This window comes from Mandrillus leucophaeus, unplaced genomic scaffold (assembly GCF_000951045.1).
Source record: "Mandrillus leucophaeus isolate KB7577 unplaced genomic scaffold, Mleu.le_1.0 Scaffold666, whole genome shotgun sequence".
In the NCBI taxonomy this organism is placed as follows: Eukaryota; Metazoa; Chordata; class Mammalia; order Primates; family Cercopithecidae; genus Mandrillus; species Mandrillus leucophaeus.
In genome coordinates, this window is record NW_012107208.1 from 1003400 (window position 1) to 1030967 (window position 27568).

General features: G+C 39.0%; 1 protein-coding gene across 2 annotated transcripts in view; it reads left to right on the forward strand.

The window, feature by feature from the left end:
* Window positions 1–27568, forward strand: part of MAOB (monoamine oxidase B) — a 130854-nt gene that overhangs the window by 62560 nt on the left and 40726 nt on the right. For both annotated transcript variants that reach the window (XM_012001604.1, XM_012001605.1), the window contains 4 exons: window positions 17863–17967; window positions 19006–19097; window positions 23894–24035; window positions 25274–25423. In XM_012001604.1, the coding sequence (XP_011856994.1) occupies window positions 17863–17967; window positions 19006–19097; window positions 23894–24035; window positions 25274–25423 (489 nt within the window). The remainder of the gene's footprint in view (window positions 1–17862; window positions 17968–19005; window positions 19098–23893; window positions 24036–25273; window positions 25424–27568) is intronic.

A 27568-nucleotide genomic window follows, 5' to 3' on the forward strand; every position in this document is an offset into this window, starting at 1 on the left:
GTCCAGTCCTGGAGGTTCAGAGAGGGCTTGGTAGAAAATGCAATTAAACGAGTACCTTCCATGACAAGGAGAGGTGCTGGGGTAAGCATTCGGGGATGGATTTTTGTGCTGATAAATCCCAGCACGCTCAGTGATGCTGTATGGGCAGGAAGCTCTGAACTTTCTTCTACAAAGTCATCTGCTAGTTCATATGGTAGAATTATCCCAGAGGGAGGCAATTGCCCTATGGGAGGCTCAAGGTGTGTTTAGAAAGGGGCTTTGTGGTATTTATTAAAATCATAATAACAACAACAACTAATATCCTTCTAAGAACTTTGCATATATGATCTCATTTAATCCTTGCCACAGCCCTGGAGGCATTAGTACCTACATTTTACAGATGATGAAAATGTCAGAGATGTAACTTACCTAAGGTCACAGAATTAGAATTAGTCACTTCTTGAGCCAATGCTTTCATCATCTACATGAAAGTTGGCAACACTTTTTGTGGAAAGAAAAGTGTAGGGATAGTAAGGATGGTATTAGTCAATATCTATGCATTTACTATGTGCAAGTCATGTTGAGATGTGTACGCATTATGTCACTGATGACCCATAATACTATCATGACATCGGTTCCATTCTATTTACATTCGCATTATATACAGAGGCCCAGTTTGTTGCATGCCTGAGTTCATGGTTACCTACTGGGATGTTGAACATCACAAGCTGCGCTCTCACTTCTAGTATCTAATATCATGTATGTGTATGCCAAAACGAACCTTTTTCAAGTTGTTTCTGGTGTTTGAATATTATAAAACAAGGGTTTGCAATGATTATGGTGAAGCTGAGTGTCCCCTTTTTTGTAAATGCTATTGTATTTGGTTTTATTTCTTTGCTGCTCTACAATGAAATCACCATAAAAATCACTTTATGTCTGTAGTGAAATTTTCCAAACCATCACATATCTATATGTACCTGAAATTTTACAACACTTTAATAACAGTTATTTAAACAAGCACTTTTTTATATTTTTGTCTATGAAAAACCACATTCGATTTATTAATTAAATTAGAATATTAGAGCTGGGAAACTACCTTCTATGTAAATTATTGGTGGGAGTTTATGAAAGTCTTGTAGTAAGACTAAAAGTGGAGTGAAGAATTGTACTTAAGCTAATGCAGCTGATAGAACATGTTAAAAATGCATGGGAGACAAGATTTCGATACTCATACTTGTTTAAGATTTAGTGGAATTTGTAGATCGAGTAGACTTTAACTCCAAGGTCCTTTCCTAAATAACTCAAAATGTATACTAGGAGTTGTTGTTTAGGTTGGAAACCTTTTTAAAACAGGAAATTCACTTTTGTTCATGGCACAAACCTTTATAAGGACATTAATGGTATTTTAAAATTACGATCTGTGATGTAAATTTGTCTTGTGAGCCTTACTTAGATTTGACTACAGACTCTTCTCTCAGTTTGGTCTGTTCACCTATTTGAGTATGTTTGTAGCAGCTATTGCTGTATTTCTCATTTCCTTTAGCAAGGCTCTGATAAGAATGATGGAAACAATTGGGACCTTGCCACCAATCTCCGCCCCAAAAGAAAACACCTCAATTCTCAAATGAGGTCCCCATTAGGCCTGTGTCAGAAGTTTCTCATGAGGTCTGGGCCACCCTGGAGCCCTGGGATTGAGATTTTTTAGACATTGCTCCAGGCTGCTGTGCCCATTCCAATGGATGGCTGTTGCAGTTGGACTCCTCAGGACACAGACTTGGAGATGAAGAATAGCATGTTGGTGGTTTGTTAGTGGGTGCTGTGGGGATCAACAGCCATTGATTGTTGGAAGGCAAGAAGGCAGGGGTGGCCAGAGGAATAAGTCAAACTGTAATGTAGTTGCAGTGGAAGCCTCGGCTAACCTGACAAGGGATTCTGAAGATGAGATGGCTCTTGGGAGCTATCCTGAGCGGGGTAGGAGGGTCAGGCCTTTCTATCCTCATGTAGATCAGTCATTGGAAGTGAGGTGCCCAGAGAAGGTGACATGACCTTAGGCAAAGTGGATTTTCTGCAGCTGGGATAATCTCTGAAGGGGGCTGAAAATCAAGGGCTGCCTGCCAACAGCACTCCGAGTAACTGAAGCAATAAGTTCCTAATTCCTGAAGGGCAGTCTGTGCAAGCTCATCACAGCATCTGCCACATTGACCACTTGGGAACTCCACTCTTCTCTTTAGTAGTTCCAGGCCAAACTTTATTTACTGGGGCTTTTGCAGACCTTGCCACCTGGATGACCCAATGGCTTTGGACAGAGAAGCATAATAGTGTCTGGTGAGATCAATAGAGTCATGAATCCTGCTGACTACCCTCTCCATGGAACAACTTCCTTTATACAAAGACTAGAGTTGCCATCAAGGGGCTGTTCCATACACAGCCACATAGCCAGGCGAAGCCATGAAGCCAGCCATATGCCATGTTATAATTATGATGCCATAATTCTCTGTTTTCATGGACCTGCCTCTCCAGGACTTTGGAGCTCCTTGAGCCTGGAACTATGTCTTATTTAATTTCTGTTTCTTCAGTGTATTGTTTAGTGCCTGTTTCATAGCTTGTGCTTACTCCATTTTGTTTCAGTGTTAGTAGCACTTAAAAGGATGATGCCTAGATTTCTCCTGGGTCTGTCCAAGCCTGTCAATAGTTTTGATTGTCTTCATCAGTTACCCAAATACAGTGTTAGTTCTAATTTGATAGTTATCCTTTGCTTTGTCTCTCTGCCTAATACTCTTAAAGTCACAATTATATGTAAGTAGAGTAGAGTGGTGATGAGGTGGGCAGTGTTGGTACCTGCTATTGCCTGTGTGCCAGGATCCATCCAGAACTTCGATCTCTTGCTGCATGAGAGGAAGCAGGAGCTGGGAAACTAGCTTGACATTAAGCACACCTGAATTTGAACTCTGCTTATCAGCTGTGTAATCCTGGCGAAGATGTTTATCCTAAGACTTATAAGACTTATTAAGACTTCTCCTCGTCTGTAATATGAGTTACTACACAAATGTTCAAAAAGCAGCAGTATTCATAATAGCCAAAAAGTGGAAACAACCCAACTGTGTATCAACAGATGCGTGGATAAACAAAATATAGTATATCCATATATAGGAGTATTATTCGGCCCTAAAAAGGAATGAAATTCTGACACATGCTACAACATGGATGAATGTTGAAGATATGTTAAGTGAAATAAATCAGACACAAAAGGACAGATATTGTATGACTTTGTTTATATGAGCATTGTTACTATTTGCTCTGAATCTCTTCTGGCATGTAAACATGGTTTCAAATGAACACACTATCAGATATTTATTTATTCTTCAAAGATTTATTGAATGAATACTGTTCCAGGTACTGGGAATACACCAGTGAAAAAGACAAGATTTCTACCTTCATGGAGATTACATTCCAGCGTGGAGAGGCACTCTCTCTCTCTCTCTCTCTCTCTCTATACATATATATACACACACACAAGCACATACACATATATATGTATTCTCTCTATATATATACACACACACACATAGAGAGAATATATATATATTTATATATATGAATAAATGTACCACATAGTCTCATATATATATGAATAAATGCACCACATATATATATATATATATATATGAATAAATGTACCACATAGTCTCAGTTGTTATGAAGCATCATAAAGGTTGACAGGAAAAGCATCTCTTAGGAAGTGACATTTAAATAGTGCCTTGCGAATATCTGGCACATGCATGTTCTTGAAAGAGGGAATGACAGGTGCAAAGGCCCTCAGGCAGGGATAAGTTTGTGTGTCTAAAGAACAGCAGGGAGGCAAGTGAACAAAAGGAGAGAGTGGTAGATAGGGAAAGAGAAGTACAAAAGCCGTGTTGCCCATGGAAGAGACTTTGGAGTTTGTGTAAGCACGATAAAAGTCTTTAGAAGAATTTTCTCAAGGGAGTGACATGTTCTGAATTATATCTTACAAAACTCACTCTGACTGCTAGGAGATTCTGGGGGCCAAAGGTGGAAGCAGAGAGAGAATTCAGAAAGTTAATGCAGTAATAAAGGTTAGAGCTGATAGTGGCTTGGAGCAGGGAGGTAACAGTCAAGGAGATGAGAAGTGATTGGATTTTAGATATATTTTGAATTTAGAACTGGCCGTTTTGATGGCTGATTATGTATGGGATAGGAGAAAAAGAAAGAAGTCAAGCAACTGATTTCGGGCAATCTGTGCTTTACAGATGAATGGATTATTATTGTCTAGCAGTAAAAGAAATCGTTGGGGGATGGGGGATACAGAAAACAATAGAATGAATCAGTGAAATTCACCAGACTCCCCAAAGAATCATTTTGGTCAGTAGTTAAAACTAACAGAGAGCTATAACAGAGAGAGAGACAGAGAGAGAAGAACAAAGAAGAAGAGAGAGAGAGAAAAAAGAAGAAGGAGAAGAAGAAGGAGGAGAGGGAGAAGAAGCAGAAGAAGAGGAGGAGGAGGAGGAGGAAGAGGAAGAGGAAGAGGGGAGAAAAGAAGGAGGAGGAGGAGAAGAAGAAATAACTTCTGGGAGGAAGAAATGCTACACTAGAAGACCTCAGGCTCTTGTTGATAGTCACTGGAGATGGCATTGGAAGCTTCTGAAGCTCATCTACTAAAGAAAAAAGTGTCTTTTGCTGGGAGACATCAAACATAGAATCAGTTCATTCTGGATTCTGAGAAATGTGGATCTCTCTCCTCAGGGTAGCCTAGCAACCACTAGCCTGGCACAGCACATCAGCAATGCCTATGTCACCTATTATGGTGACCACTCCAAATCCAATACCACTGGAATCCAAAAAAGAACTTGATTTTTAAACCCCTTCCTCTTATTTATCTCTCAAAGGAAGTCAGTCACCTACAGCAAGTGTGGACTTTGAACATCCCTTTCTAGAGAAGTTACCTTGTCTAGTGATATGGATGTCTTTACAGTGCATCAGGTTGGTTAGGAAGCTTTTCGCCATAACAATAGAGTGATGCTGGCTGTAGAAAGTTGAAAGTTGAAGTCTCTTTCTACTCAAGCAGTCAATGAATCTACTGTATATTTCTGTATATTACAACATTCCAGGGCTCCTTTGCTGGCTGCTAACCTTCCTCACCCTGAACTCATAAGTTACACAAACCATTCATTTACTTACAGCTTCATTGAGATCTAATTCACATACCATGCAGTTCACCACTTTAAGTGTACAATTCAGTGGATTTTTAGTCTATTCTGAGTATGTAAATTTTTGTTGATGTATAACATATGTACAGAAAACAAGACAAAACATAAATGAACAGCTGATGAATTTTCAAAATGAACATACTCATAAAGCCAGCTTTCATCTCACTACAGCCCCCAGAGGCCTCCTCATGTTCCTTTACTGGCATTACCCATTCCCAAGGAGACCCAGTATCCTGAATTCTATCACCATAGATTAATTTTCCCTGTTTTAAGACTTTATAAAAAAGAAATCTTATAGTGTGTAGTCTTTGTGTCCGGCTGCCTTTGTAAATTTTTGCTGTGAAACTCAATCATGCTATTAGGAGTATTTGTAGATGATTTATTCCCCTTGATGTATATGGTATACCATTAAGAAACTATAGCACTTTTTTTGTCCATATTGCTATTGATGGATAGCTGTATGGTGGACCATTAAGGAACTATAATTCATTTTTTTGTCCATATTACTATTAACGGATATTTAACATTTTCATGTATGTGTTTGGAGAATATTTTCTGGGGCATATACCCAGAAGTGGGTCATAGTAATGTGTATATGCAGCTTTAGTAGATACTGCCAGTTTTCCAAAGGGGAATATACTACATTACACTACCATTAGCAAGATATGAGAGTTCTGGTTGCTTCTTTACTTCACCAGCACTTGGTGGTGTCATCAAGCTTTCTCAACCTCATATTCCTGGACTCTGGCGAGAGGGCCCCTGAGTAAGCTTCAGGTACCTTCTCCTGGTGTTATACTATCTATATGTATGCACTCTACTGGAGAGACTTCATGGTTCGCAACCAATTTTCAGAGGAGCCCTTGTCCCAGAGAATGACAAAAACCACTGCTTCCAGTTTTCAGCTTTCTTATAATCTCTAATATCGTGGTGAAACAGCCTTTTATTTGAGCCAAGATTTCTCCTGGAAAAGCTGACACTGGTAGGTAGCTGTCTCTATTTTTGAAAAGCACATTATTCAAGGCCAGAGCACTCTGGAGTTTTGCTAGTGCTGGTGTGCATGTTGAGCAATATGTTGGGGATATCCAAAAATTACATGCCTTCAATAAAGGAATGATATTTATTGAGATACTTTAGATGCCTGTGCTATTCGATCAAATAAACACTTATGTGTTTACAAATTGAAAGAGTGAGAAAGTTGGCACGGAAAAACTGATTTTAGTCATGGGCATTATTCTGCTTTAGAAACAACCTCTTGGCATGATGGCATGTCCTGATGGTTAGAAATGTGACACAGCTGGAAATGGCTGATACAAGCAGTAAAGAATTACGGTCACAAAACCCTGCATCCTCCTGCACACACCCTTATTCTTTGAGGTCAATGCACGGACTGATTTTGGAGACTCTTCTGTGGAAGTCAAACCTGTCTCCACTTACAGGTGCATTTACACCAGATTGTGAGGGTAAATAGGACAAAGACAGGTCTTTGAGGGAGGAAATACAATTTTCAGCTTCTTAGTTTAAACACTTCACTTTTTTCAGAATACATTAATTTTGATTGTGTTTAGAAAGCAATCAGACTTCCGACTCAGACTCTGAAAACTTCTTCTTCTTATTTTAGTACTGTTTATCCAGTCACCTATCTATCCATTCATTCATCCGTCCATTTCCATCCTCACATCTGTCCATCCAAGCATCCATTCATCCATCCAACCATCCCGTGCATGTCAAACACCAGTTGAATATATAACATTCTTAAGCATTATGGGACGATACAGATGATTGGTTCATTTCCTGATATAGCTGGAGAGGGAAGACGTAGCCACATGGAATACCTAGAGAATACAGTACTATCAAGATAACATGGGCAAGTACAAATTAAGATGGTAGGGACTCAAATGGAGTGACCTTTATGTGCAGAGCAGTGACGGGTGGTGAGATGAAGCTTGGAAGGTTTCTTGAAGGAGTCAGTATTGAGCTCTGCAAAGAAAGTTTATACTTTGTGCTGATGGATATTAGAAAATAAAAAGCCTTCGAGGAAAGATGCAGTGATGATACACTGGTGAGGAGAGGATAGCCTGCTGACATCAGGGAAACTGCTTGACCAGAGCACAGAGGCAGCCACCTTCTTCTTGGAAGGCACCTTCTTCTTGGCAGCCACCTTCTTTTGGCAACCTTGAGAACCAGGTACAGGAGCTTGAGTTTGTTCCAGTGAGCAAGGGGACGGTCCAGTTGGAAAAGAGATAGGACAAGGCTGCCCCCTTCTGGTTTCTTGTGCAGTCTATTCATGCTCCCGTCTGAAGACACTTACTAGGGCCTCTGCCTGCCTGGAGCATTTCTTCCCTCCAGATATTCACATGATTTCCCCCCTCACCTCTTTCATCTCTTCATTCAACTGTCACCTTCTCCTTGAGGACTTCCTTGACATCACTTTAATTAAAATTGCAACAACCTCAAACTGCCAACACTTCCTCTTTGTCTTCCCTGCTACTTTGTCTTCATAGCACTTTCCACCTTCTAATCTACTACATGATTTTCTTATTTATTTTGTGTAGTGTCTGTTTTGTTAGTTTTTCCTTGTTTATACCTACTATAATATAAGCTCCCACGAGAGCAGACTTTTATCTGTTGTGCCTCCAGTGCCCAGAACAGTGCCAGGCACACAGGAGGCACTCAAGAAATATTTGTTGAATGAAGGAATGAACTGATGTGACAGCCATTCGAGGATGGACTGGACTAGGCCATGCATGGGAACAGGAGGGACAGCCACAATAATGATCTGGCTGGTCATTGAGTCCATGAATCGCTTCTATCTAGTTTGTAAGAATCTCAAGTGGTTACTTGATCTAAATGCCTTCCAGAGACTATCTTTGGAACAAATGAGAAGTGGCTCATAGAGCAGAGAATCTGACAAGAGCTTGAATTCTGTTACTCATGTGCAATTTATTGTATGTCACTTATGCTGCAATAAAGCTGTTTAAGAAGAAAGAATGTGAGCTCTACATACATAAATCTGAGGTTAAATTCAGTTTCTGCAGTATGCAAGCTGTGTGACCTTGGACAGGTTACTCAACCCTCTGTGCTATGAAACTCATCTGGAAGATGAAACTAACTATCAGCAGCTTACTCACTGGGTTGTTGTGAGGATTAAATGAATTAACTTAAATCTATTAGCCCAGTGTCTGACAAATAGTGTTCAATCATTATAATTGAAAGGAAAGGCTAGGAAGCTTCATGATTGAGAGCATTGGTCTTTGAATGTCTGAATTTAAATCCTGCTACCACATACTAGTTGTGAGATCTTAGGCAAAATATAATTATTTATCTCTGTATGCCTCAGTTTCTTCATCTGAAAAGGACAACATGGTGCCTATCTCATAGGGTCACTGTGAAGATTGAGTCAATATATATGAAGTGCACAGAACAGGGCCTGAACAGAGTAAGCACTCAATACTACTTATTGTCATTATTCCTTCTTATTATTATTCCTGCCGGGCTTTGCCTGGTTTCTCAGCCACTACCACTCCCATCTTCCCCATTTCTTTCTGTGTGGACAATCCCAGGCCTTTCATATGCTGTGGTGCTGCTGGAAGATTCCAAAAATGCAACATTACCATTGTCTGCACCTCACTCCAGTTTCACCCGTGTGATGGTGCAATTAGAAGACAGTGTCAGTGCCAATTCTGGGTGCTTAGAAATGTTAGCAAGGAATTCTATAAGAAAAAATCTAATTATCTGATCAAAAAATGGGCAAAACATTTTAATAGACATTTCTCAAAAGAAGACATCCAAATGGCAAACAGACATGTGGAAAACTGCTCAACCTCATTGCAAATCAAAACTACAGTAAGATAGCATCTCACCCCAGTTAAAATGGCTTATATCCAAAAGACAGATAATAGCAAATGCTTGCAAGGATGTAGAGAAAAGGGAATATTTGCACAATGTTGGTGGGAATGTAAAGTAGTACAACCACTATGGAGAACATTTTGGAAGTTCCTCAGAAAACTAAAAATGGAGCTACCATATGATCCAGCAATTCCACTGCTGGATATATACCCCAAAGGAAGGAAAACAGCATATCAAAGAGGTATCTGCACTCCCATGTTTGTTGCAGCTCTGTTCATAATAGACAACATTTGGAAGCAACCTAAGTGTCCACCAACAGATGAATGGATAAAGGAAACGCGGTACATATACACAATGAAGTACTATACAGCCATAAAAAGGATGAGATCCTGTCATTTGCAATAACATGGATGTAACTGAATATCATTATGTTAAGTGAAGTAAACCAGGCACGGAAAGACAAACACCACATGTTCTCACCTATTTGTGGGATCTAAAAATCAAAACAATTGAACTCATAGACATAGAGAGTAGAGGATGCTTACCAGAGGCTGGGAAGTATAGTGAAATGGTGGTGAGAGGAAGGTAAGGATGGTTAAGGGGTAAAAAAAAAAAAAATTAAAGAATGAATAAGACCTACTGTTTGATGGAACAACAGGGTGACTCTAGTCAATAATAATTTAATTGTACATTTAAAAATAACTAAGAGGGTATGATTGGATTGTTTGTGACACAAAGGATAAATGCTTGAGGGGATGGATACCCCATTTTCCATGATGTGATTATTACACACTGCATGCATGTATCATCAAAACATCTCATGTACCCCATAAGTATATACACCTACTATGTACCCAGAAAATGTTTTAAAAATTAAAAAATTGGAAATGTGAACAAGGGTCGTGAAATAGGCACACGAACAGAAGAAGACAACCATTTGCCCAACTACAGTTTGCGAGACTTCTCCCCTCCTCCCTCATGGGAAAGACTAATTTTCTTTTCTCTCAAACTGCAAGTATAGGTCAAAAGGAAAGCCTGGTCCTTCAAATTAGTTTATTGCCTAAGAACAACCCTTATTCATAACTGTAAAAATGATTGAGTTATAGAGGGGAGGGTGGCTTACCCTGGCTCCGAATGGTTAGAAGGGCAAGGTTCCCATGAACGTCAGAGGAGACATTCTGAGAGAAAAAGGTCACTCCTCAGGAACTGAATCTGAGAAGGACCAGGCCACCTGTTTCTACTGACAGGGACTGGGTCCAGCATCAATATTATGATGGCAAAAGGGCTTCCCAAATGTGGCAGAAATTGGGGTGTAGGGTCTTTGCTTCCAGAAGAGAGGTCAGGAGGGGAGAAGGACATGTAGAACATTGATGTTGACGATAGTAATGGACCTGTCACCCAGCCAGCCTGTTTCTGAGAGCCACTCACTCACTAGGTGACGATTCTAGGAAGTGGAGTTCAAATGTTTTAACTGAACATACAGACTCCAAAATGAGGCCATGTGAGCATCAGTTTGGTTACTGTTTTTCAGGAAGTCTGCTTTAAAAAGTCAAAGACAAATTTTCATGGCAGGAATTCTGATGCTAGGAATTCATCCAAAGGAGATTCATCAAAAGTGTGGTCATGGCTTTATGGGTAAGAAGTGGTTGTATAAATGATGGTACACTCATAATAATCACAAAACCATCAGCAATATCCATTTAGTGCATGCATCCTGTGTACCTTGTATAATCTCCATTATTCCTACAGTACACCCAAGATAGGTATCATGATTCCAATTCTAATGATAAGAGAACCGAAGCTTACAAATGTTGAGCAATTTACCTGTAGTCATACAGCTATTACTTTGAAGAGCCAGTTCAAGTCAGTTCTGTTGGTCTCTTAAAAGCCATCTTATAATCCTTCTCATGAGACTTTAGTCCAGAGCCTCTAACATTTTTACATTCTTAAAAATTATTAAGAATTCCAAGTAGCTTTTGTTTTTGTGGCTCTATCTCTCTATATTTGCCATCTTATAAATTGAAATTGAGAATCTTAAAAATATTTATTGATAGAACTTAATTACTTAAAATAACAATAATAACCCTACTATAAGTAAACATAATATATTTTTATTAAAAAACTGTTTTCTAAAACAAACAAAATGAGTGAGTGGCATTAATTTACATTTTGCATATCTTGTTCACGTCTGGCTTGATGGAAGACAATGACCCTGGCAGCTACTGTAAATCAAGTTGAACTTCCAATAGCTTTCACTCATGAGCTATGAGATCTCAATCTAGTCATTTAAACTTCTCTGAGCTTTATTTCTTTTACCTGTAAAAGGAAGAAATAACTTCTGCTGAATCTACCTAACAGGGCTGCTGTAATGATCAAAGAAAAATGCTGTATGTAATTAGACTTTGTAACTTAGACACATCCTGGGATGAGCACTTATTCTAATGTCTTCTCATGATGTCTTCAGAAGAACAAGCCTCCCCGGACAATGTTCAAAACAGTAATAGTAATCACTGGACTGTTTGTATCATGGCCAAATCTGAGGCACAAAACTCTTGCCTCAGAATGTGTAATCTTATAAACTTAGACATTTCCTCCTTACCCAACTTATTCCCTGGAAACTTGAAGATTTGCAATCTTTTATGAGTCTAACAATAGCTCTTTCCTGTGTTTATCAGAAGTTTTCCCCAATCTTATAAAAGAAGACTTGTTTTTATGAATTTATCTAAACTAAGCTGTTGCCTGCTTAGACATAAGACACCAAGGAGGTTAAAGGATAAAGTGTTTTATTCTGCTTCATGATAGTTTTCTTTACATATTGTTTGGTTTCCGTTTACTCACACGTTTACTGTTTTTGGTTTTAGAGTTTTGGGCAAACCTCCTTTCTAAGAACATTCCTGAGTTAGGAGGGCTTTAACAGCTGGTCTTTGACACCATTGCATTGCTGGAATTATTGCTATTTGAGCAAACCTCAATGTTTTTGGGACTCCATTGAATGAAAATCGCTATAATTCAGCTAAGGTGACATTTCAACTGGGTTATTCAAATGGGATCTGTCAACTAGAGTCTTGGAAGGGGCCCCTTACCACCCACATCACAGCACTTCCATATGACATGTACTGTACAAATAATTTATCTCTGGGGAAAGGAAGGAGGGATGGTGGAGAGGTGCCCATCTTATGCGTTCTGGTGGGAGATTAATATAGAAGGATGTGGCTGGGTGCGGTGACTCACCCCTGTAATTCCTGCACTTTGGGAGGCTTTGGTGGGTGAATTACCTGAGGTCAGGAGTTTGAGACCAGCCTGGCCAATATGGTGAAGCCACGTCTCTACTAAAATTACAAAAATTAGCCAGGCGTGCTGGTGCGCACCTGTAATCCCAGCTACTCAGGAGGCTGAGGCAAGAGAATCGCTTGAATCAGGGAGGCAGAGGTTGCAATGAGTCAAGATTGTGCCACTGTACTCCAGCCTGGGCAACAGAGCAAGACTCTATCTCTCTCTATAGATGGATGGATAGATAGATAGATAGATAGATAGATAGATAGATAGATAGATAGATAGATAGATGGATAGATAGATAGATAGATGTGCAGGATGCTTTTGTTGGGCAGGGCTCCACATGCAGGTCATGGTTAGTTAGTAAACTCTGCCTTATTCCAAAAGCTGTCCTTCACCTTTTCCCAGGCCAAGTCTCATGTGTCAGACTGGGCTCTCACTTTCTGGATCAATTGTCTTTATGTTTCCAGGAGCTACCATGGTTGCTGGTGCAGGCCCTGGCAGTGACAGACAGACATTAATTAACCACATCTGCTGGGCTCACACTCTTCTTCAAGTCATCTGTTGGTGATTTCTGACTGAACCGATATGTTTATGAAAACAAGCACAAGCAAACAAAAAAAAACCTAAATAATTTAATTGTTTGGCTGAACACTGATTTCTTCCTCTCTATCTTTTTATTAATGGATGTTCAAGCAAAACTATGCTGTTCTTCCCACTTATGGTGTGGCTATTCAATTGCTTATGGTTTTATCTCTTTGTGGGCACAATGCCATACTGATAGTCCAGAAGGATGACTTTGTACACCAGTCATAGATGCACATTGCTCTCAGTGTGCAGCTTGATTTGGTTCTTTGCTATTTAAGTTCCATCCCACACCCCCTTTGTACAAGTGCATTGTGTTGAGGGGGCAGGGTTGGGCACTACTCGGTTGATAGGAATCTGCAGAGACCAGAGTGGGTTTGGGTTCAAGGGGGAGACTTAAAACAAGTAGGATAGATAGTTATAACATAAGGAACCAAAGTACAAAAGATCAGTTTAGAAATTGGGACATTGTGTGTCAAATAAATGACAAGTTCAAGGTCACACAGCTGAAATTATATCAAGCATGCATTGTGAACCTACTGTGTGCCAGCAGTCTCTGCCAGCACATCCTAAGCATACAAAGATTATAATTACAATGGTAGCAGCTGTGGTAATAATATTGATTGAGAACTTACAACATGCCAGCCACTGTTCAAAGTGACTTACATGTATCAACACACTTCATCTTCCTAACATGCCTCCAAGATAGTTACTATGATCACATTTCACTACTGAGTTAACTGAAGCACAGAGAAGTTAAGCAACTTAACACAGCTAGTGAGTGGCAGACCATGACTCAACCCAGGGAGACTGGTTCCAGAGCCCATGCTCTTGCAGCATAGGTCCCAATGAATGAGGTAGAGTAGTAAATGCATGAAACTGGTGCAGTGGAGTTAGTGGCAGATAAAAGAGAAACAGAGAGCTCTGGGACACTGAGAAGACCACCTAACCCAACTGTTTATGGTAATCTGGGCATACTTCCTGGAAGAAGACAATGGAGTCAATAGATGTTGAATTACAAAGACTGATATCTGGGGCCTGGAAGATTAAGCAACTGTCTTACTCTGTGTCAGTCATCTTAGGCGAGGCAGAGCTAGAATGGGGATTGACTTCTTCTTCGTGGAGAATGGTCCCTGGATCAATCCACAGGTTTCTGCTGAGAAAGTTTTATGTATTGAACTCTAATGGAGGAGGGATAAGTGGAGGTTTTCAGGTCAGCATGCAAGTTGTATGGAACATGAATTATTTCTCAATAAAGCTGATTATAAAACAAAATCAGCTTGCACTCAGCAGCCAGAAGTTGCTTCTAAATACCACTCTCTTGATAAAAGGAAAGGCTTCTTGGACAAATGACAGATCCTAGGACTTGGGCAGAAAAAACAGAAGATGAGTCTGGAGAATCTTCTAGTGCCAGAAATGAAAATAAATGCTCAACAGACAAAAGGATGGGGACATGTCAAAGGGACACGGGGAGCCGACCTGAAGGAGTGCTCAGAAGTAGAATAATTTGAGCAACAAATAAATAATATAGTGTTGGATTATAACACAAGGTATGAAACACACATATATATGTCCACTGTTATAAATAAATGATTGAATAAGCAAGTAAAGGGGGAAAAGAGGAAAACCTTCCTTAGAAAAGAATTCAAAAAATTTGTGGGGTTTCTCCGTCTCCAGAAAGTGGAGGTTAGCTCCCACCATCCCCTCTTGAGGATGTTCTGAACTTAATGACTCTCTTCCAAAGAACAGAGCATAGAACAGGGGTGAATAGCAACTGTACAGTAGAGAGACCTGACAGACACCACCCTAAGCAAGGAATCAAGGTTAACATCATCCGTGATAGGTCATGTTGATATCACGTGCCCTCTGAGGTGACATGATGAAAAGAGCACTTGGTCTTTGTGGTAGTCTTCCCCAAAATTCATAGTCCCAATCTAAAAATGAAAAAAAAATGTAACTTCAGACAGATCCAAATTAAGGGATATTCTACCGGATAACTGACCAGCATTCTTCAAACTTCGAAGGTTATGAAAAATGAGGGACTACTGAGAAACTATCACAGACCATAAGACACTAAGAAGACAGGACAACTAAATGAAATGTGATATCCTGGATGGGATCCTGCAACAGAAAAAGAATGTTTAGTGGATAAATGGGTGAAATCCAAATAAAATCTGAAGTTTAGTATATAGTGATCTACCAGTGTCGATCTCCTGGTCTTGGTCAATGTACCATGTAATGTAAGATGCTAACATTAGAGAAAACTAGGTGAAAGGTATATGGGAACTTTCTGTACTGTCTTTGCAACTTTTTTTGTAAAACAAATATTACTTTGTAAAACAAAGTTATTTTGTAAAAATTTGTAAAACAAATTACTTTGTAAAAATGTGTAAAACAAATAGAAACTATATTTAAAACATAAAGCATAAAAGACAAGTCAGCAAGTGTCAGTATGCTGATCAACTAGAACTTTCATGCATTGCTGTTGGTAATGTAAAGCAGTGCAACAACTTTGGAACACTATTAAACTTAAAAAGTTAAACATACACCCACCATGTGACTCAGCCATTCCCCTACTGGGCATTTACCCAAGAGAAGAAAAAATATATGTACACAAAAAGACCTGTACAAGAATGTTTATAGCAGTTTTATTCACAGCAGATCAAAACTAGAAATAGTTATCAACAGGTGAAACAAACCATGGTACATCCATACAATGGACTACTACTTAGCAATAAAGAGGAACAAACGGAAACTTGGACAAACCTCAGAAATATCATGCTGAGCAAAAGACGCCAGATACAAAGGTGTACATCTTGTATGAGTCCATTAAAAAATGTGAAAACAGGCAAAAACAATCTATAGTGACAGAAAACTGAACAGTGATTGCCCAGGGCCAGAAAGGGGACAGGGATTGTCTAGGAAGGGGAAAGAGGGAACTTTCTGGAGTGATAGGAATGTTTTATATCTTGATTGGAGTGGTAGTTACATAGGTGTATACATGTGTCATAACTCCCCAAATTGCATGTTAAATTATTTAATGTGGGTACATTGTTGAGGAGATATTGGTCAAAGGATACAAAATTTTAGTTAGATAGGAGAAATAAGTTCAAGAGATCTATTGTACAACATAGTAACTTTAGTTAAAAACAATGTATTGTAGTCTTGAAAATTGCTAAGAGAATAGATTTTATGTGTTCTCACCTCCCAAAATGATAGGTATGTAAGGTAATGCATATGGAATTAGCTCAGTTTAACCATTCCACAGGGTATACATATTTCAAAATATTATGTTGTATATTATAAATATATACAGTTTTAATGGCAGGTTAAAATTTTAAAATAACTTTTAACTATAAAAAATATGGAAACTAAACTAAAATAAAATGAGTACATTGTATGTAAAGTACACCTCAATAGTGTTAATTAAGAAGGGTGGCAGTTAATTTTTTATGTCAACTTGTCTAGATATTTGGACAAACATTATTCTAATGTTTCTGTCAAGCTATTTTTAAGATAAGGTTAACATTTAAATCAGTAGACTTGGAGCAAAGCAGATTACCTTCCATAATGTGAATGGACCTTCTCCAATCAGTTGAAGTCCTTAAGAGAAAAAGATTGATGTCTCCCAGGAAAAGAGGGAATTCTGCCAGCAGACTGCCTTTGAAGTCAAACTGCAACTCTTCCCTGGGTCCGTGACCTACCCTACAGATTTTGGACTTGCCATCCCTCTCAAACAACATAAACTAATTCCTTAAAATAAATCTGAATCCTTCTCTCTGTCTCTGTTTCTTTCTCTGTTTCTGTCTCTCTCTCTCTATCTATATCTATATCTATATCATCTATCTATGTGTATATGTCTATGTAGTTTCTACCTATGTATGTATGTATGTATGTATCTATCTATCTATCTCCTGTTGGTTCTGTTTCTCTAAGGAATCCTGGCTGAGAAGAAACAAAAAGCTGTATCTCAACCCTTCCCTGAGAATCTTATGGCCTTGTTGGAGAGAGAAGACCAACATGGCCACAGAATTAATACAAGAACAAATATGAAATCTCTTATTACACAATTCTAGTTTCTCTGCCTACAACATCAACAGAAGATGCATCTTTGTTGAATGACTCAGAGTTTTGCGGAAGTTTTTGTTGACTGACAACTTTAAGTTATTCTGATTCGGTTGAAAGATGCTGTCAGAATGCACAGCCTGGCTTCTGACTTGGGTTTTCAGATTGACCCAAAGTGATTTTTGTGTATGTCTCTTAAGTGCCGTCAGTTAATCCTCCCAGAGATTATTTATTTTTAATCCTTGGAATGATGTGTTCCCTTTACTTCTGTGTCGAGGTATCCCTGTGGGAAGAACCAGGTGGTGTAAACATGTCTGGAAGAGAAGCTTGAAGTTGTCTAATCTTTCTGCTTTGACTTTGCTGGTCTCTGGGAACTCCTGTGTTTACCTAGCACATCTGAGTCCTTGGGAAAGCTTTCTGGGCCCTGTTTTGTGGTTCTTCTAACAGATGGTTGCATTCTCGTGATTGATTTTTCATCCCCTTCTAAGTTGTATAATGCTTATAGTTAAAATTTTCTGACTCTCCAGGCACACAGAGGCTCCTGACTCTGAGATATTTGCAAGTACCATTGGCAAACAAGATTTCCTTAGGTTAACTCCACTTATGTACTGGTATTTAAATTTTATATGCTAAGGGCTCCAATTTCAGAGAGAAACCTCTTTACCGTGCTTGGTGTGGCAGTGAACTTAATTAACACAGAATTTTGCTGGAAATCTCTATGCTAAAACGTTAAGTGGGGTTCTGAGGACACAAGGAGCTAAAAAGTTGAGTGTGTATCACATATTGATAACTCACATGATTTTGCTTGCAGACATTTACCAATTTGGCAGATTATCTACTTTTACATTGTAGTAAATATTTCCTTTTTAAAATATCTTATATCTCACAGGGCAAATCATACCCCTTCAGGGGGCCGTTCCCACCTGTATGGAATCCAATTACCTACTTAGATCATAACAACTTTTGGAGGACAATGGATGATATGGGGCGAGAGGTAAAGCTTCTTTGACTATATTTGTATTTTTTGTTTTGTAATACGTTTAGTCCTTCAAAGAAAGAAAGTACAATATATCTCCAACACCTAGCACATTGTGAGCACACAGTAGCAGTAAAGATTTGTGAAATGAATGAATGAACTTGTTTCTAACCTCTGCAATAATAAGATGTCAAACTGATTGATATTTGTATACTAATGATGAGTGGGCAGGAGATTGGGTGCCACTCAGCCTTCTTGGAAGATGTTTCAAATTTTGGAAATCTTCGGTACATAGCAAAATTAGACTTCTGGGTCTTTGATTCACCACCATGCCCAAACAAGCATAAGTAATCACACATAAAGCATTTTTTTTCTTTTACTTTAAGTTCCAGGATACATGTGCAGAACGTGCAGGTTTGTTACATAGGTATACATGTGCCATGGTGGTTTGCTGCACCTATCAACCCGTCATCTAGGTTTTAAGCCCCACATGCATTAGGTATTTGTGCTAATGCTTTCCCTCCCCTTGCTCCCCACTCCTCAACAGGCCCTAGTGTGTGATGTTCCCCTCCCTGTGTCCATATGTTCTCATTGTTCAACTCCCACTTATGAGTGAGAACATGTGGTGTTTGGTTTTCTGTTCCTGAACACACATAAAACTTAACTGAAAGCTCCATAGACATGATTTGCTGCAGCTCTGTGATCCTTGTTAAAGAGTTAAATTTATGAATGTTCTCTAGAAGTTAGTAACTTAGGAATCCATATCTAGAAATAGCCCAGTTACAACATGCCTCTATTTATTGTGCAGGAAGTTTTATCACAAATTAAATATGGCTTGAGTGGTACAGATTTATAATAGGAAAGCTACATAGACAGCATTGATTATGCAGTAAAAGCAATATTGGATGAATTTGGAAAACTTAACATTTTTCCTCTTTAAGGTAGAGTTTTTAATACTATTTGAATAGTTATTTAAAATGGAAAATTACAAAAATAAATAAAATAAAATAGAAAATTGCATTTGTCTTTCTCCTTCGAATCCTCATCTGAATGTAGATTCCCAGTGATGCCCCATGGAAGGCTCCCCTTGCAGAAGAGTGGGACAACATGACAATGAAGGAGCTGCTGGACAAGGTCTGCTGGACTAAGTAAGTCTTGCCATTAGGCACAGGCATTTATTGTGACCACCTTTCAGGTTCATTTAGCAATACCATTCAACAAGTATGGAACAAGTAGCTGCTTTGTGTCTAAAACCACACCACCAGCCAAGTAGAATGCTGAAAACCATTGGAATTGGCTCCTACCCTGAAGATATCTGTACATACAACTTACTTCTTTGGAATAGTTTTGTATCACAAAGGTAGTATTACCCTGTGAAGTCCTCAGAACAGACCAGAAGGTACTAGTTTCTTTATATAAAACAGCTTAAAGACCATCAGCTTAAAGCTCTCATTTATGAAGTTGTTGATATAGGACAATTTTTGTATTCTTCACTGGTGGTCAAATGTGGAGATGGTTAGCGTGTGCATTTGCCATACCTTGTGTGATGTAGTGCAACTCTTCAAGGACTTAGAGGGGAACCTCTAAAGCCTTTGTAGATAGTTCACAACTACAGGGGAAGCATGTGTGACTGGACTGGCTGTTCCCCTTTAGTGAAAAAACAAGTACCCATGAGTTAAGCATTAAATTCTTGTTGGCAGAACTGGGAATTGTAGAGAAATTGTGAAGGCTTGTATAGACAGACCACGTGGAGAGGCCGCACTGCTCTTGGACAGCAGGGAAAATGGAAAGGATTATGAGGGTTCCAACTCAAGCACATGGTAAATTTGTGGTAAACAAAACAAGAAAAATGGAAGCCAAATTCAAGGAGACTGCCCTGCCTTGCTGAAGAGCGTTAGTTGAGAATATGTTTGGCTGTGGGGTTAATGTCTTCATTTTTAGGCATCATTCACTGCCAACTAAAAGTAAAAACAAGCTTTTAGAATATCTGAATCTAAAAAATGGAAATAATCAAAATACATAAAATTCATATACTTTTTGATATAAAAATTCAGCTTCTAATAATTTAGCTTTAAGAACGTGAGACAAAAGAAGAGAGAGGCATACAGGGAGAGAAGGAGAGAGGGAGAAAGAGTGAAAGAGGCAGATCCAAAGCATTATTTTTAAAAGAGAGGATCGGAAAACCCAATAATAAATCGGCAGAATCAAGTATGGAACATCTAAAAAATTCAATACTCGAGGGTTTTAAAACATCGTGTTGTAGAGGAATATTTAATGACTGGAAAAAATAGTAATATTAAGCACATAGAAAAGCAGGCTGTTGTGGTATGGTATATGATCTCATTTCTAAAAGCAACTATTTATATATGCACTGCAAAAGCAGCGGACATCCATTGAAATATTTTTAACGTTTAATATTACTATGCAAGCATTTATTTTTAAAATGCTTAAAAACTTTACATCATTAAAAATTATTCTTTAAACATCATATTTCATGGTACCAGAATATTCCATGGAAAATGAATACGTAATGTATTTGTCCATTAACATCCTGTTCAACACATTGGGTACTTTCTGTTTTTTGTTATTATTATTATTATTATACAATACTCTATAATAAACATCTTTGTGCCTCTCCTATGTCTTCAACCTTTGAAAGCAACCAATTTTGGAAGAGTAAAATCCTTTTATGTCATGAAATGAATGCCTGTTATTAATTATATTCTTTTAAACATTTATCTAATGCTATCTAACACTTCTATGAGAATGTAGTGTGCAATATAATTTATTTTAATTGTAATAAACTTGTAGTATTTAGTTTTAAATTATATACTTTAGATTTTCAAAATATAATAAGTATATAATTATCTGAATTTTTTTATAACTCCTGTTATGAAAAGCTTTTAATAAATTCAGTTAGTTCTTTTCTCCTTAGAGAACTTTTAAGTTTCTTGGTGATAAAATCAATCATATGTCTTTGGGATCACAGGAACTTGACATTTTCTATCATAGCCCTTGGCCCAGTCCTCCACTTAGTGAATATTCTAAGTTGTCATTTGACAAAATAAAGCATTCTGAGATACTAGGAGTATAAGAACACAAGACAATTTTCTAACTCTTCCCAAGCAAGATACACACAGTATTATTTCCTGGATTTAAATGAAGTAATCCCCAGAATATCCAGTCTATTATTATTCAGACCAAAGCACAATCATACATTCCAAGACTAATGTTGATTATTCTTTCAGTTATTGTCATTTACAAAGTGCACTTCACAAACATGAACTGTATTTTCAATGTGATCACAGCTATGTAAAAACATTTTTAAAAAGACCTATACTTAGAAAAAAATGCATCAAAATGAGACTAGTAATTATCTTCTGGAGGGGCAGAAATGTGGAAGATACTCATTCTCTCATCTTTTTATCTTAAAAATTTTCCAAATTTTATATAGTGTGTATGTATTTTTCATGTAGAAAAATATTATAACATTTATCTTTTAAAAAGTCAACAGGGCAAAAAATTCAGAAATATTATTGCACTAACTTCCTTGACCTTCCATCCTTCAAATATTGTTCTTATTTCTTTTCTTACTGAAGCTCCTAGAGTAAATTCAAATAAAGGATTAGGAAGAGACTGGCCCTTCAGAATTACTTTTAGATCTCCCTTTAGTTCAAACCAAAATTATTTCTTTCCCACCAAATTGGCAACAATAACAACTAGAATTCCAGCAATATTTTTGTTAAATATTGGCTCTCCAGCTGGGCCAATGTTAAGTTTCAGTTATTTATTACCCCCTTTACTGTATGCCCCTCAATCCACTTAAAAAATAAGGAACAAAAGAAATTGGATTTTAGGAAGCAGCAAATAAAATACTACTTTTATTTTAGATTGACTTCTGGATATTTGTTTTAGTTAGATATTACAAATTGCCTCCGCAAGGAAGTCATGAGTTAACAATTTCCATCCCTTCAATTATCCTGAGAAATCTTACAAAACTAACTGTAAGTCACTTTAATGTATATATGACACCATTTCACAGGCTATAATGATGGGGACTGTCATAGATGGGCTGTCAGGTTGTTACGGCTGCAAATAATGTCAATAACTGATATGTGTGTTAGGCACGATTCTACAAACTTCTAGGGTCAAGATACAGTAAAGTAGAGAGATGCCCCTTGGTGAGTATTTGTACTTCCAAGGCTGTCAGCTGACTAATTAGAAAACATTTTGGGGCATCAAAAGCATGAGTTTTGAGTCAAGCATGATCTGGTTTGAAGTTGTGCCATTATGTACTCCTAAACTGTCCGAGACTCCGTTTTCTAGCATGTGAACTTGGAAAAATAATAGATATTTGATATGGTTGTTGCAACAATTTAACAAGATAGTGATTTTAAAGACAATGGAGTATGGAAAGAGCTCAATAAATAGAAGACAGTATCATTTATTTCACCCATTGTCAACATTACCAGATGGCAAATTCTGCCTCAGAAATAACAAGATTAACAATATGCAAACTTCATGTCAAAGTAAAAAGGGGGATTGGACCTTGTTAAAGATATCCCAGAGTGCACATTACTACTGATGAATTTTAGGATGTGCTAGATATAATGGAGTCCTTGAAATTGGATGAGATTATTTGCTTTCTGATGTGCTTCCTGATAGGTGATAACCTCTCACCATTTACCTGCCAATGTCAAGCAAAAGCTCACTCATTTATACTCTATGAATTGCTTGTCCCCTCGTCCATTATTTGAGCTTGTCTTCTGTTAGGCAGTAAAATAACTGAATAGATAACTGTGACTAATTTTGTGTTTGGTACAGCATCTAGCATATCCTTTGCACGTTATGGGTGTTTAAAAAATACTGTTTAACTGATATTTCTCATCAATCATTCATTTGTTCAATCATGCAACAAGTAATTATTGAGTGCTTACAGTGTTCCAGGCATTTGTTAACGGGGACACTATGGTGAGTGACAAACATAAGATTTTTGTTCTCATAGGTTGATATTCTAGTGGGGGGAGACAGCAATTAAAAAGAATAAACCAATAATCAAGACCATTTCAGACAGTGAAAAGAGTTATAAAGATACTATACAGTAGCAAAATGATAGAGAATGTCAGGGTGCTGGGAATATGGAAGCCAGTGGTCATTTTCATAGACAATTGAGAATATGTCTTTCTAAGGAAACATTAGAGTAAAAAGAAGAGGGTACAAGATGAGGCAGAAAAGGTAGGCATGGGCTAGATCACATAGGGCTCTGGAAGCCATGGTGTAAGATCTGAATCTTATTCTGGTTTTAATAGGATAACAATGGAGTTTTTTTAAGCAAGAAAATGATATGATTTGATTTACACTTCAGAGAGAGCACCATGGTAGGGAGGGAGGGAAAAGCCTCTGGTTTTGAGTGTGGTGAACAGATACCAGGTGAGGATGAATGGAGGCAGAGAGGCCAGTCTGGAGGAAGTAATTGCAGTACTCCTGGAAACAGATGGATGCTAAATTTGTGGTGAAGGTGGAGTGATGTGGTGAGAGATAATGGGACTTCCCAATGAATTGGATGGGGGAAGATTGATGGAAAGAGAGGAATAATGTTTGATTTCTAGAGTGTTGGCTTTTGCCATTGAGTAAATGGTGGTGCTTTTTACTGAGATGGGGATCACTGGAAGAGCAGCAGGAATGTAGGGAGAAATCATGGAAGCACAGAATCTGGAATACAAGCTGATTCTGAGTAAGGTGTTTTGTTTACAGGGAAAATAATATGGTATTTCAAAAGCCTCTGATGTCATGTTTTGTAATATTAGATTCTAGTGACAATTTTTTGACCTTACCACATTGTGCTAAACTTAACCAAGAAAATGTATTACTCAAATAATTTTTAGAGAATTAAGAAGCTGCTCTCCTGCATTTGCCAAGTTTGCTCTTGTTTCTTCCTGTGCAGATCTGCAAAGCAGCTTGGCACTCTCTTTGTGAACCTGTGTGTCACTGCAGAGACCCATGAGGTCTCTGCTCTCTGGTTCCTGTGGTATGTGAAGCAGTGTGGAGGCACAACCAGAATCATCTCGACAACGAATGGAGGACAGGTATCCATCCACTCCCCCACCGTCCCAATGGAAAAACACTGCTACTGAAATGAAAGATCAGCATCATCCTTCAATCATGAACTGCTGAAGTGGGAAGCAGGCTTGTGGCTTTTAGAGCATTACCATGGCAGCTCAAAGTGTTTCTTGTAAGGCACAGTCTGTTGTCAGGTACCCACTGTGAGAACCCAGTTTCCAATGTAATTTTAAAACTAGACTTGTCTCTCTTTATGCACTGTTGCCATTTTCCATACACTCAATTATTATTTGGTAAGTTTGTAGGAGACCATCTGAAGTAAGCTTATCTTGAGCACTTCATGGAAAGTTTATAAAGGAAAGTCAGAAATGCATTTTCAATTTAAAACACATACTATGCATGGAATTCATTGATCTATTCGTTCATTCAATGCCCATTTCTTGAGCCCCAGCACTGTATAAGGCACTGTGCTAGACACAGTAGGAACAGATTGGAGTTCTTAGATAATCTGCTTGGTTGTCATGTTCTGTTCTTCTCTCTCTCCCTCCTCCTCTTCTTTCTCTCTCTTCTCCTCCTCCTCCTCCTCTTTCTCCTCCTTTTCTCTTTCTCCCTCTCCTTCTCCTTCTCTAACCTTAACTGAAAATTAAGGAATAGGCAGTCAGGTCAACTGTGTGCATAGCCAGGTAGAACATTTGAAAGTTTTAGCAAGACTCAGGGCAGGTGGGTACAGTGAGGTGAAATGACTTCGGTGGCTACAGAAGCAGCAGGCATCTGACCCAGGATAAGATGGGCAGCCTGCAACAGAGAGTAGGCTGGTCTGGGGGAAAGGGACATGGTGGGAGGCAGGGAAGTTCTGTGCTTGAGCCACAGAGCAAGGGAAATCAGGCTTAGGTCTGCTCAGGCAAGCTAGGGAAGAGCTTTAGGTACAGCTTCACCAGGTCCAGCTCCCAACAAAAGACTGCAGATAGGACAGACAGCAGGGATGGTGACCAGAAAGGTGGGACATAGGGGTCATTCTGAAGATGTCCAGCTAAGGTTGGAGCCTGGGAATCTACAAGAGCATAGCTTGTAAAGTAACTTAGAAATCCTGTAATTTTGTCTAAAGACAGCAATTCCTAGTTAGAAAACCATGGTGAAAGCCACTATTCACAGCCTCAAAATGAAATGTTAGACATCTCAGAGTAGAGATATGTGAAGACAACTAGCAATTTAGCAACTTATGCCCATCTCTGCATTTCTCTTTCACCTCCTTTTCTCTTGCCAGGAGAGGAAATTTGTGGGCGGATCTGGTCAAGTGAGCGAGCGGATCATGGACCTCCTTGGAGATCGAGTGAAGCTGGAGAGGCCTGTGATCTCCATTGACCAGACAAGAGAAAATGTCCTTGTGCAGACCCTAAACCATGAGATGTATGAGGTAACTGTGATATCATGAAATATATATTTGATCTTCATCCCAGTTTCCTGGCATCCAACTTTAAAAACTCTTAGAATCTCCAGAGTGATGTTCTTTGATGCCAATGATTGATGGCTGGCAGCCCTTAGGTAGCTTCAGGATGGGGTTGGTCACAGGAAAGACCATGGAAGGATTAGAGGGTTGAGATTTTCAGCCCCACCCCCAGCCTCCAGGGAGGGGATGAGGCAAGGGGCTGAAGGTTGAATTGATCACCAGTGGCCAATGATTTAATCAATTGTGCCTACATAATGAAGCCTCCATAAAAACTCAAAAGGACCGAGTTCTGGGAGCTTCTGGATATCTGCACAACTGGAGGTTCCTTGAGAATGGCATGCCTGGGGAGGGCATGAAAGCTCCATGCCCCTTCTCACATCCCTTGCCCTATGCACCTCGTCCTCTGTACCCTTTGTAATATCCTTTATAATAAAACAGTAAACATGTTTCCCTGAGTTCTGTGAGCCACTGTAGCAAATTAATCAAACTCAAAGGGGTTGTAGGAACGTCAACTGGAAGCAGATTGGTCAGAAGTTCTGGAAGCTGGACTTGTGACTGACATCTGAAGGTGGGGGACAGTCTTGGAGACTGAGCCCTCAACCTGTAGGATCAGAAGCTATCTCCAGGTAGATACTGTCAGAATTGAATTGAATTCAGAGGACACATGGTTGGTGTCTGCTATAGAATTGCTTGCTTGCTTCATATGTGGAGAAAACCCACTCCACATTTGGTCACAGAAGTCTTCTGTGGTGATCGTTGTTGAGTGAGAGAATGGAAAAAAGCACTTTGGTTTGACATTTTTCCACTCAGAGTTACCAAGACACTTAAACAAGTGGGAAGAGGCCACAGTCTCATAGATAATCAAAGTTGAAGTCAACAATATCGCACACTTTATAGACAGTCTTTTTGCCAAAAGTGAAAAAGCTACCTCTAACTGGAAAAAAGGAAAAGAGAACCAGACTATTTGGGGTGGGGGAGGATTTATAAAAACATATAACGGTATTATCAACCCTCTGTATTTTGCTTTTATGTAATTAGAAAAACACAGAAAATATTTACTTGGTAAATATCAAGCACCTCCTATGCGTCTGACATTATTCTAGGAGTTAGGAACACAGTCGTGAACAAAACAGATACAATTCTCTGCCCACATACAATTCTCCTTCTAGTGAAGGAGAAAGACCGTAAAGAAACATATAGTTAAAATATAAAGTATGTCAGAGAGTGATAATTAGTGCGGAAAAAATCAAGCAGCGAGGTGGGGAGAGGCCATACCAGAAAGTGGTATGGGAGAATTGGTTATGCAAGTTTAAATAAGGTCCTCAGGGAAGGCCTCACTGAGAAGGTGATATCTGATAGAGAATTGGAGGGGACGAGGGATTGAGCCATGTGGCTCCCTGAGAGAAGAAGATGGAAGAGCCAGTGCCAAGGCCCTGAAGTGGGAGCAAGCCTGGTGTGACCAAGGAACAGCAAGGTGATCAAAACGGCAGGCAGGGCGGGCGCGGTGGCTCACGCCTCTAATCCCAGCACTTTGGGAGGCCAAGGTGGGAAGATCACAAGGTCAAGAGATCGAGACCATCCTGGCCAACGTGGTGAAACCCTGTCTTTACTAAAAATACAAAAATTAGCTGGGCGTGGTGGCCCATACCTGTAGTCCCTGCTACTCCGGAGGCTGAGACAGGAGAATCGCTTGAACCTGGGTCACGGAGGTTTCAGTGAGCCAAGATCATGCCACTGTACTCCAGTCTGGTGACAGAGTGAGACTCGGTCTCAAAAAAAAAAAAAAGAAAGAAAGAAAGAAAAGAAAAAGAAAAATGGCAGAAGTAAGAGGAGTGAGGGCAAAAGTAACAGGAGGTGAGATCAGTGATTTAATGGGCCCATTTCACGTGTGGCCTTGGCGATGATGGTGAGAAACTTGGCTTTGACTCTAAGTGCAATGGAAAGTCACTGGTGGTCTTGAACTAAGGAACAATAAAGGCTACTTTAGGTTTCAACAAAATCCTTGTCACTTCTTTAAGAGACTGAAAAGGGACAATGGTAGAATGAGAGGGAATCGTTGGGAAAAAACAAAAGACACAGGGCAACAACGTTTAACCGTGCTGCTTTTCTTTC